Source organism: Drosophila obscura, unplaced genomic scaffold, assembly GCF_018151105.1.
Source record: "Drosophila obscura isolate BZ-5 IFL unplaced genomic scaffold, ASM1815110v1 contig_30, whole genome shotgun sequence".
NCBI classification, from domain to species: Eukaryota; Metazoa; Arthropoda; class Insecta; order Diptera; family Drosophilidae; genus Drosophila; species Drosophila obscura.
This window is the reverse complement of record NW_024542818.1, coordinates 1,016,868-1,029,323: the sequence shown is the minus strand read 5'-3', so window position 1 is coordinate 1,029,323 and position 12,456 is coordinate 1,016,868. Positions and strand designations below refer to the sequence as shown.

Below are 12,456 nucleotides of genomic sequence, written 5' to 3'. Positions count from 1 at the left end.
GGCCTCAGTCGAACGAGTAGCGTAGCAGTTCGAGTACTTACGTGTGCAAAAGCGTGGCTCATCGCTGCCATCGCCGCAGTCGTTGAGGTTGTTGCAGTACTTGCTCAGCGGCACGCAGCGTCCATTCGAGCAGCTGTATTCCGCCAAGGAGCAGCCGGCAGCCGAGCTGGAGGCGGAAGTCGGTGCCATTTGCAAACTGGCAGGTTTGCCAGGACTAGTCCCTGCTCCAGCGCCAGCGCCAGAGCCAGAGCCAGAGCCAACAGCAGCTGCAATTCCCAGGCATAGGCCCAGGCAGAAAAGGAGCAGCGTCAGTGCTGATGCCGGAAATGGATGTCGCCGTTGGTGGTGGTGCTGCTGCTGCTGCTGCTGTCTCTGCTGCTGTGACTGACAATGGCTGACGCTCCAGCCGTTGGAAGCCATTGTTGAGGATTTTGCTGCCGCTTTAATTGCTTGACATTGTGCGGGATCTGTTGTTGTTGTTGTTGCTGTTGCTGTTGCAGTTTGCTGCATTTGCAACATTTTTGCGACGTTTCTGTGTCGTTCATTTGGCAGCCATTTTCTGTGATGTTGCTGCAGCTGCAGCTGCAGTATCCTCCTGCTCCTGCTCCTCTCCCTGCTCTGATCTCTGGTCTCTCTCAGTCTGCTGGTTCTTCGTGTTGTTTCTTTTGTGGCATGTGTTGTTGGTGTTGCTGGGGCAGTGCTTGTTGCAATTATTCGTTGTTTCAGTTTCTTTGGCCTTTTTCTGCTTTTGTATTTCTGCCGCCATTTCAATGTCGTCATTATTGTTGTTGTGCCTGCAAAGGAGAGTAAAGAAGAGAGACAGATTAAAATACATGAATTTATTTAGTAAACTATTTAGTAAAAGCCAAGACTTAAACTCTACTCAAAGGCAAAACTAAACTGAAACGAAAGGGAAACACATATTTTACTCGAATTTATTCGACATAATTATTGTATTTATTTTTTGTAATTTGCGTTCAATTATTTTTCATCCCTTTCATGGCCACATTCACAATCTGGTCAATGAGTTCGTAGCGCTCGTGATTGTAGTTGCGAGTGTGCTCCTGCCAGTGCTGGCGTATGCGCTTCCAGCGGGCCACATTGAGCGCGAGCAGCACCTCCCCCTTTGCCCCTTGCAGCTCCATCTCATTCATCCTCTCCTGATCGGTGTACACCATACGCGGCGGCACCACAGTCAGTTTGGTGGAGCGAGCCTTCGGAATTTGGGACAGCGTATTCAAACTTCCGCTCTTCAGTTGGGCCAGAACTTCCTCGGCGTTGTCCTCGCGCTTCACTGTAACATTGCCGCCGTCCGTGCTGCAAGTGGAGAGGGCGATGGTGCGCGGCTGATTGGACATCCAGGCGCGGCACATTGAGTACAGAGCCGTCGACTCATTGAACTTGGAAAGGTCCTGGGTGCGACCGAATAGCTCCACTGTGTAGGATTCGCTTGAATGTTTCGGCTTTTCTTTCTTGCGCGGCTTGACCAAAATCTCAGTGGCAATGCTCTTTTGCTGCGGGATCAGCTTCTTCTTTGATGCAGGGCCGCAAATGGGCAGATCGGATACAGGGGCGTCGGCGGCGGCGGCGTCTTCCCCCTGAGTTTCTGCCTTGGTTGGCTCATGGATTTTTTGCGATTTCTGCTTTTGCTCTGGGTCTAAGCCAAGCTTCTTCGACGGAGGGCCAATGGATTTGGCGGCGTCGCCGTCACTTTGAGGTTGTTTCTTGGGCGGCTCCAGTAACTTTTTCGACTTATCAGCCGCAGCGTTTTTCTGCTGCTTCTTGGATGGACGCGCCACCTCCGCGTGTCGTTGTTCCTTGGCGTTTTTTTGCAATTTCTTTGTCGAAGACATTTTTACTATCGAACTATTTACATAGGCAATTGAATGAGACAAAAAAAAAAGGGAGAACAAGATTTTTTCTCTCACGAATAAATGTCGAAAAGTAATATTCACTTGTCATACGTTAGAGATGTGCCGTAGTCCGATTTTTTCTTGAAAATAGGGATTTTCTTTCACTCGGAACGCCAGGAATGGAATCTAAATACTGGCCACTGACGCGTTAGTGTAAAAATCACCATTTAATTACTTTTTGGAACTGCGAGAATTCATTTGGCTTTCTGGCTAATGAATGTTTCTGTCGGTTAAATAATTTAAAATATTCAAACGCTGCTGGGCAGCACCGCAACTTTGCACCGCCCGCCGCCCAACCCAACCCAATCCACGTTGCACGATTACACGCCAAATTTATGGGCAAATATTTATCGCGTGGGCATAAACCCAGAACCAGAACCAGAACTCGAATGCCAACCTCGAACATGGGAATAAATATCCGCCGCCGCGGAAAACCTTTGACCAATGAAAAATCATAAATACTTGCAGCGTAAACAATTTTCTTTCTGGTTACAGCTTTTTTTTTCTTCGGTTTTTTTCTGTTGTTCCGTTTTTGTGTGTGTGTGTGTCTGTGTGTCTGTGTGTGTTCCCTTTGCTATATTTTTAGCTTTTTACTCTGTCTCACTCGCATATTTTTCACGCCAGACTAAGGACGAATTTTCACGCGCGCTGCACATTATGGAAAGTTACGAGTGCATTTTCCTATTTTTTTGTTGCTGCGCTTGTAGAGCGTGTAACGGTTTCATTTCGTCCTTGTTTTTCCGCTGCACGCTCTTCCTACGATCTACTCTCCGCACAATGGGAGGATGTACAATGTGGCCCCGAGACGATGTCGGTGGGAATTGATTAATGTGTTTTCTGTGCAACGTTGCCAGGGACAGGCCAGGGACGGTAGTCGCTCGTCTGCTGATTCTGCGGAGCAAGGTGACGGGGCGGGACGGGGTGGGGCGGGTTGGTGGTCTGTCGATTGCAGCCCCTGCCCCTGCCCCTACCCCATGATAACGATGAGTAGAAAAACAACAATAGTTGGGTTTCCCCCCTTTTGGGGTTGCACCCACCTACTCCTCCGCCACTCTAAATGATTTATGAATGTTGTTTGGGGGCTTTGCAACGCCTGACCCCAAAACAGCAGCAACAGCAGCCAGCAGCAGCACGCGAGTCAAGTCAATGAGTGTCTGCCAAAGGGAAATTACAGCATTAGGGAAGGCAGAAGCTTAGAGAGTGGAAAAATCACAAAAAAGCGCACAAAAAAATTAGTCACACAGTTGCATAATTTTAAATTAAAGGCTCAGACAACGAGCAAGCTGAACGGAAGCAGCACCGACTGCAACAACAACCGAGTGCCACGTGAATGGTAGGGGACAGAGACAGCAACAGCGACAGCAACAGCGACAGCGGCGTCAGCCGAGAGCAGATGACATCGGCAGTGAGGCGGAAAGTGATGCTGATGTGTTTTTCGCCAGTTGCCGAGAATGCTTGTTGCACGTAAGAACATGAAAATACCAGAGAGTAAAAGGAGGAGAAAAAAGTAGGAAAAATCATGGGGAAAAGTGCTCTAAAAAAGGAGTCGAGGGAGTGCATGTAATACCCTGGAAATTGCTGCAGCTCTTGGTATCGTATTCTTCAGGCTAAACTTAATCTTTGATGCATCCAAATTTTCCTTCTTCTCTTTCCGAATCTCAAAGAAAGGGTCCGCTCAACCCCCCACAGCCAATATGCCTGAAGGAACTGTAAGGAAACGACCATGTTGTTTTCAACAATTTTATGGCCCAGTCAACGCCAGACACACCCCTCTTCCCTTGGCCATTACGATGTTTGGCGTCAGTAGAATGTGCCACAAAGGCAGAAACAGCAGGAGACAGAGGTAGAGAGAGAGAGAGAGAGAGAGAGAGAAAGAACTGGACGTTGTCTAGTCGTGCATTAAATTGCTAATCATTTTTAATGTGGCCAACTTTGTCTTAGCCAAGTGCAGTCTATCCCTGTGTTTGTGTATTATCTGTGTGTGTGTGTGAGTGTGTGTGAGTGTTGCTTAAAGCATAAAATGGAGCGCTCCTAAATGGTTGCCTCCTTAACTCAAAGCATTCACATTTGCACTTTAGCAGCCCCCATAAGGCATCAACAGAGAGCAAAAACAACGATGGCATCTCGTTTATAGTGACTTTGGCTTATCAGACACCCACCCTACACACACACACACACACACATGTGCCACACCATCTGAATACTTGCCTCATATCCTGTTTACGAGAGATGGAAAGGCTGCTGCGCTCTCTTTAATGGGTCTCAAAGGGGATGGCGGATGGTTGATATCAGTTTTCGTCAAGCGCGGAAATGTGCGATATTCCAGCTCTAAGATTTTACTCATACTCCTCCCCAGTCTGTGGCTTCGAGTTGACTTTGCACCTAACCCCCCCCCACAACCACATATGTACAGATATAAATACGAGTACGAGTATATCCCCTCATATGCAAAATAGTTGCACATAAAAAATTGTGTTGAAGGATTTGTGTGGGGGAATTCTTGTAGTCAAGGGCTGGCTGGCTGCCTGCCTGTCCGTGTCAGCTGTCGTTACTGTTGCTGCCTGCCTGCCGTTACTGGGTATGGGTATTGTCGGCTGTCATCAGTGTCCTACTCCTACTCCTACTACTCCTCCTGCAGCTCGCACTCCTATTCAAGCTGCTACTCATCCCCCCAGGAAGCCGGAAGAGAACTTGACTTATAGCACGTCAGTCTTTTCTCTTCTCTCGTCTGTCATTTGCCCAAACAAAGTTTGCGCCTCAATAACGCAGCGGAAAGGGAAGTGCAGAGGCACACACATACACACACACACACACAGATGGCTGCAACAGCGTCTGGGGAGGGGATGGGGGTGTGTGCATGTGACTATAATTTCTGTTGCAAGGAGGCGTTCCCTGGGTCGTCTGCGGTTCAATGCATTGACGCCTCTGCCAAATGCCAATTGATAATTGCAGCAATTTTACCATGAAAAAAGAAAAAAGAAACTGTAGCAATTTGTATCGCAACAACTCGAAAAAGTTAGTCAACTCAAATTGGGGAAACGCTAAAGGGAGAGCAAAGACTTGGTTGGCACTGGGGCGTAATGTTAACGAGCTAAGCATTGCCCCTGGTCCCTGTGTGTTTAGTCCTGCCCAAGTTTTTCCCCCTTTCATAAGAAGCCAAATTTCTTTTTGGGCATGTCAAACTCAAGCGGCACGTCATCAAAGTTTTTTCTTTTCGAGCCTGTCTGTGTGTGTGTGCCATTAGGAGCGGAAATGCCAGGAAAAGCGCTTTCGTCAGGGTATAAATGAAAGGAAAATGCTCTTACATGTGTGTTGGTGCTGCTTGCTGCATGCAGAAAGCGCGTCAAAGTTGTTTAAACACCAAAAGGGACTTTTCTGCTCTCCTCTGCTCCACACAGCCGCAGTTTTCTACATCTCAAGTTTCGCCTCAAAAAGGCTGTCATACCCGTACTCGCATGAATTTATATTCTTGCCTCTTTTTGCCGCACAGAGGCAGACAGGCAGGCAGGCAGAGGACTTTCACTAAGCCGCTTAGCGGCACGACAGTGGCAGTGTGTGGCAAGTCTTTCGCTCTTCCTGGTTGCACATGGTGTGTGGTGTGTGTGGCACGTGTGTGTTTACTTAACATAGCTAATGAAATTCAAGAGTTGGCATCAATCTTTCCTCTTGTTTTCTTTTCTTTTTCTTTTTCTATTCCCTTTTCTTTTTTTGAACTTTTGTTTTTCAGACAGAGAAATTCAGTCAGAAATGGTTAGTACTGATTGGATGGTTTCCATTTGCAAAAATAATCAATTTAATGCTCAAGAAAAGAGTCGCCTTTTGGCTCTGTCTCATGAAATTATCTATCCGAATAAAATCCAACTATAAGCCTTAGTCAATCCATTATAATATGAACTAACCCAATACTAGAGTGTGCTGTCGTTTAACTCAATTTAACCCTGCCCTGACCTGACCTCAACTCACTTCAACCTGGAACCCAATTACATCTTTAAGCTAATCTAAAATGCTGCATTTATTTGCAGAAAAGTCTCAGAGACGAGCCGCAAATATATGCTTAATCCTCTTAAATAATTTCTAAAAACATTAACTTTTATTTTTCTTCCTCCTGCCGCCTGCCCGCCTGCTGCTTGGTCTCTCCTGGTCTAGGGTCTCTGGGTAATTTCTGTTTTACTTTGTCCTCAACTTATTTGAGTTAAACTTTTCCACTCTGCCACTCACTCGTTGCTTTTTGGGCACTCTTTGGGCCCACTCGTGGCGTGGTAAGTCATAAAGTTGCCACACGAGAAAAACAGAAAATTAAGTTCGTTTTTCATGGGCATTTGAGATGTCAGGATTTAATTACTGAAACAGCACGCAACACTCGGAAGCCTTTTCGGACCGAATTGATGGCACTTTTCTTTTCGCTTGTCATTCCGCGATATTCCCAGTAGGAGGTGGAGAAGGAGCTGGAACATGGAACACTACACTCCACCCCGACTCCGCCTCCGCTTTTAAATCGATTCGCGCACGATGGCGCATTCCATTGTTTAGCCTTTGATTGTCATTCACTCCACAGCGCCCCGTGCCCCGTGCTAAAGTGTATTTTAATTTGATTTCATTGTTCGCTGTCAGTGGCCGTCATTTGATGGCCAAAATGAATATGAATTGAACAGGCAGAGTGAGGCAGTGGGTCGTGGCGCCGCGTATACCATGAATTGGGTTGAGCATCCTTGTTTTTTTTTTTTGACTCAAATGACATTCGTTTCATTGCGTTTCAACAATTCGATTAGCACCCCTGCTGGGGAATTGTGGGGGGCAGAGAGCCTGCCTGTCGAGCCTTTCGATTGACACGGCTTTTTAATTAGTTTTCAGCTCTGTGGCAGCCGGCCGCGACGCCGAGAGAGAGAGAGAGAGGGAATGGCTAATTAATATGACAGAATCAGTCAGCAGTTAGTGCCTGACAGTCAGATTGGAGCTGGCTGGAAATTTGAATTCCATTTGAGTGTTTGATTGTGATTTTGTAACGGGTCAGCAGCCATCATCCACCATCCACCATCCACTCCTATCCTCTCTGCATGATGAAGGCTTTAATGAATTTCTGATGGGCATTAGTGTGTAGCTGATTGGCGCACTGGCAGCAGTAGCAGCAGCAGTAGCAGCACTGCCTAATGAGCCACATACGACATGAATAAATGTTGCTGAAAATCAGATTCAACCACAAATTTGATGTGCAGTTCCAGTGAAATTGAAGAGGAGTCCCCAAAATAGAAGGGTAGAAAGCAAAATGCCATATAATATTTAATTTACACTCACCAATGCGCTCACACCGCATGGCCACTCAATAATGCATGCAAAAACTTGTCTGATGGGTGAACAAACCTCCAACAAATAATCCAAATAAAATCTGAACAAAAGAAAAAACATATTCCCCCAAAGCCAAGCCCGCCAGCTCGATCATTCAATAAAAAATCCAAATGATTTTTAATTAAAAATTTAGTTACAACATTGGCCTTCCTTCCACTTTGATTCATGTTCAAACGTGAAATAACAAGCATACGCCATGCGGTGCGCCACTTGAATTCAAATTCAAATTCAGTATTCAATTCAATAAAATTCCACATGAAATGCGGCATGGAAAATGCATTGCAGCAGTAAATATTGGATGGAAATTGTTCATGGAATACTCGTATTTGGTCAAATAGCCGTTTGGCAACGTTTTGATTGATGTGCCTTTGAAATCGATTGAAAGGGTGTCGTCTCGTATCTCTCTACCGCACCCTATGGCCTATGCATACGAGTATACTCGTACGTATTCGTATGTCATTAATTTTAATGCCTAGATATTGCAGCATATGCCCTGCCCATGTCCCTGTCAGCGTTTCGTCGCCATCTCGGGCTTGCTGCTGTTGCTCCTCCACCTCCTGATGATGTTACTGATGATGATGATGACGATGATGGTGTTGCCTTCTGCCTCTGCCCCTGCCGTTGTTGTTGCTATTATATTGCTGAACAAATATCTGGAAATGTGTGCGTTGATTCTTCAGGCGCATTGCATGAATTACTTGGTCCTTTGTTAAGAGCCAACACAATGCCTAAGCTGATGATGGACTGAGAGCTGGAAGCTGTGAGTTGGATGCTGTGAGCTGACGCTGATGTGCGTGCCAAGGATTTGTATGCTGTGAAATGTTCAAGGATACGCGACCCACATATACATATGTATGTACATGGAAGATGAGGCCTAGAAAAATGGCGATGAAGAGGAAAAACTCTCCATGCGAAATATTCAAATCAGAATCCAGTTGTGTTGATGGAGAGGGAGAAGGAAAAGGAAAAGAAGATGAAAACGAGGACTGAATTTGCTAAACATTTGTCACAATGTCTTTCGTCTGTGGAAATGGGAAGGAAAAGATTTTCTTTACAACTAAGCAAATTGCGTGTGTGTGTGTGTGTGTATAGTATGTGTGTGTGTTGCTGTAGGAAAACAACTTTGTCTCTCTCATCTGTCGTTTCGCTTCATTTTATTTAAAAGAGAAATTGTTTTTGCCTCAGTAATTTGTTTTCTATGCAAATTTCCATCATCAAATCTGTACGGAAAATGTCAGAAAAATTTGTAAAAATATACCCCTACCCCCCCTCTCCCCTGGCAAGAAAAGACAACCGATTTGTGGGGCATCGGAAAGTGACTTGGGCGGTAGATTAAGGCGGTTCTCTGGCTTTAGCTTTGGCCCCTGATATATAATTTCATTTAAGTGCTGAAAATGTGCTTTGCGAGAAAAGCAGCCGTTGAGCGTTAGTCACTTGTGCCTTGAAAGCCAAATGAATGGCACTCTTGGTTGTGCAGCAGCTTCATGGCATGCCACTTCTCTCACTCAGCACTCCCCGTGGCACGCCACACGCCATGCTACCGCTCCGCCATCGACAAGTGGCACTCAACTTTTTTACAAGTGAACTAAGAGCCGACGCGCCGCCGCCAAGAGCCAAGGAGCGAAGTGGCTTCCCAAGGCAGGCAGATTTTTGCAACAAATGGCAAAGAAAAATCGAAATAGAAATTGAAAAAAATCAAATTTCAAGTGGTCGAGAAATGAGGCGGAGGCAAAGGCGCGGGGGACTCTGTGGATGGGATAGCTATTTGCATAATGCGACTGCTGCATGAATAAACCATGTCGAAGATGCCGATGCCATCGTCTAGCGATCAGCGGTGCCCTGGCTATGTCTGTAGGTGGAGTTAGAGAGGCACCGGCAAGTACAACGTTTAAATCAAATCAGGCATGGAATGTTTTTTACGGTAGATCCTCCTCCTCCTCCTCCAACTCCTAGTCCTGAGCATCGAAAGAGCTGCAGACAGAGCAGACAGAGCTTATGATGATGCACACTGGTACCCACACAGACACTAGGGATATGGCCTCGCAGCAGGCGATAAGGGAGGCCTCCCTGTACGCTTGATTGAACATTTTTCGCACTGGAGAACAGCTGCAAAGTAGGAGAGAGTACCTTCCACCCATTCACCGTACACCCACGCAGGGGGTTCTGGCTCTCCATTCCATTTGAGGACAATTTATGTGGCTTCAAGGACAAAAGCGTCTGGCGAATGGGCCTTTGCCCCCATAAGTATGCCATGAAAAATGTATGGCAGCATGGAAAAAAGGATAAAGATAGGGAAAATACGGTGAAAGGGTGATGGTGGGGGGGGGGGGCATAGGATAAGAAAAACCCTTTGGAAAAACTACACACAAAACTGACAATGAATATCAAATGTCAATGACAGCCGCAACGCGCCACCAGTGTGGCAACTATTTCGCAGGGCTGTCAGGACGACGCGCAGGACTCATAACACACACACACAGTGACATACACACACATAGACACAACCATTGATGGAGACCAAATATGAAATAAATCACTGGACGGGTTATTGACACGTAAGCAAATATTTTCCAACGTCCTGGGCAACGGCACCAAGGAAATGTCAACTTTTCCTCATCGTCTCATCGTCCTACGGCCCTGGGCAAACACGTTGGCATGCAGAGATGTATGGCCGTGTATGGTGCACGTGCACGTGCACGGTTGTGGGCAAAGAACTTCCAAGAACTTTTACGCTGCGACCTGGGCATGCTAAATATCCCAACTGCCTCGTCAAACGCCCTGCGACTTCCGAATCCCGCGACCAGTATGTCGACAGCCAGTGCCAGGTCTAGGTCCACTTAATCCAAACTCTGTAAAAATTGTCAGCGCCCGAGAGATGTAGAAGCTGCTGCTACAATGTTGCCACAACCTTTTCCCCGACAAGAGCCGGCAATGTCAAACAGCTGCCCTGATACGAGAGTGTGTGTGTGGTTGTGTGCCAGAGAGGGTATAGCCATGGCTGTGTGGTTGTATCTGCGTGTGTTTGTGGGTTGTTTGCTTATGGTATGCCATGTCATCAATTTCGCCTTGAATTTGTTTGCCTGCCTGCCCTGGTGACTCTCATTTAAGGCAAATGGAAGTATGGGTATGAGGAGGAGTCGCAGAGAATGCAATATGCTGCCTGCCTTCCTGTCTATCGTTAATTAGGGTAAGCGTATGCTGACGGGGGAGGTGCTGAATAATGGTATAAAACTTTAACTTAAACTTCAACTTCAACTTAATAGTTTCCTCTTGGCAGTGCAATTTATTCTGCGAAACGAATCCATCTGCAAATGTGATTTCTGCAGCTCTGTTATGTTATCTGGCATATCAATCAATGCATATCCTTGACTCTTACACACCCACGTCTGGATATAGATATAGAAAGAAAGCGAACTGCTTTAGTCATGCATTAACCAGCTCCAAGCATCCATCCATCTATCCATTCCACGGCTCGTACGTCTTGTGCGTCTCGTACATCTCGTACGGGTATCCAACGTGCCGCAGTTAAGTGATTGGTGAAATGTATTTGCATAATTTTTACAGATTTCTCAATGGCTGTCATGCATAATGTTTGGCAAGGACCTGCGTTGAGTCGAGTGCTTGCCAGCAGCAGTTGCAGTGATAGGATACGATAGGACATACACACCGCACCACCCACAGCCATCACAGATGTGTGTGTGTGTGTGTCTGTGTGTGTCTGTGTGTGTACTCCATCCGAAAACTTATACTTGGGCCTCTGCTCCGCTGCTCCGTGTCAGTTGGTCTGTGGCAAATTTTTGCATATGCGAATATTTTATGCAGATTAATGTCAACTTTTTTGGGCTACGTGTCCTGCATCCTGGCCACGTGCATTTATTGAATTAGTGTGTGTCCCCACAGCCAGTGTGCCACAGCCCCCGTGCTAGTGCCAGTGCCTTGTCAGTGTTGTAAACTGCCGCAGAATGTTGTACACTTTTCGGGCATCAGCTTGCCCTGACACCGGGAACACGGGAACACAAAACTGTCAGCACAAACAGCAAAGTTCTCTTTTTTGCCCCTGCCTCTGCCCCTACCCCTACCCTACTCGGAATGTCCCTTATGCCCCCCTGTCACCAACACACGCATGTACAACAAAACAACATTCGCAATTGTTGTTGCTGCCGCTGCTGCGGATGTCGCCTGTCGCTGGAGCCTGTTTCCTGTCGCGCAACGACCTATTCCCTGTCTGCCCATCCACGGGAATCTACCCGCCCGACCACTGCCCATTTTCTACCGTAATTTTTTTTCTTCTTTTTTGTATAATGAAAAGAGAGAACTTATCTCCAACTTTATGATGATTTCCACACAGAGAAACGGAACGAAACGAAACGAAAGGAAAGGAAAGGAAAGTAAAGTAGAGAGAGGAAAGGAAAGGAAAGGGAATGAAGGCAAGAAACTTCAAGTTGGACGAGAACGAGAACCAGGACGATGCTTTTGCCTTCTTCAACTTGTCGCTGCGACTTCTTGTTTGTGTTGTGGAGCTGCTTTTCCATTTCCTTTGTGTCCGTGTGTGTCTTGCCGTCTGTCTTGATGTCTGTTGCCCCGTGTCGTCGTCGTCGTCGCCGTCTACTTTGGGAGGGCAGCGCAAGCATGTTTGCCCAGTCAGCTGAGGCACTGAAGTGGGACAACACTTAATTTTGTGTAAGTACTCACTCAGCTCATTAACGGAGCCTGAACTCAAAAAGGAAACTGGGCCTGCCGCTGCCCCCTCGCAAAATGGAAATACCAGATTCAAAGGCACTCCACTGCCTACGCGCAGGGGAAATTAAATTTAAGCGACCAAAAAAAAAAAAAAAAACCTTGGCTCGGAAAGCGGAAAGCAAAAGCAGAAGAAAATGACAAGAGAAATTTGCTGGCGCATCTTCTGGCCAAGTGGCAAAATGGAGAATCGGGAATGCGAATCCATTTAGTTAGCGCCAAGTGTAGCCATCAATCAGCCAGCACGCACGCACGCACGCACGCACGCACGCACGCACGCACGCACGCACGCATGCCACATGCCACTTGGGGGGAGTGTGGCCTGCCCATATTCTTGGCCATAACTCAGACGCTCAACGCTTGCAGGCAGTTTGTGGTCAGCAGCAACAAAGCAGCCAGCAGCCAGCAGGCAGCAGGCAGTAACTGCAACTGCAGTTGCTCTGGCTTGAATTATGGCAATAAA

The 12,456-nt window shown here is 46.7% G+C and overlaps 1 protein-coding gene across 3 annotated transcripts in view; it reads right to left on the bottom strand.

Moving 5' to 3' along the window:
• Nucleotides 1-12,456, bottom strand: part of LOC111073987 — a 44,915-nt gene that overhangs the window by 16,089 nt on the left and 16,370 nt on the right. For 2 of the 3 annotated variants that reach the window (XM_022366588.2, XM_022366589.2), the window contains exons 1-2: nt 2,518-2,732; nt 42-794 (exon numbers count right to left, since the gene is read on the bottom strand). In XM_022366588.2, coding sequence (XP_022222280.2) covers nt 42-794; nt 2,518-2,569 — 805 coding nt within the window. In that variant the 5' untranslated portion in view covers nt 2,570-2,732. Of the gene's footprint in view, nt 1-41; nt 795-2,517; nt 2,733-12,456 lie in introns of those variants that run through there. The other variant, XM_022366590.2, reaches the window with a different exon arrangement.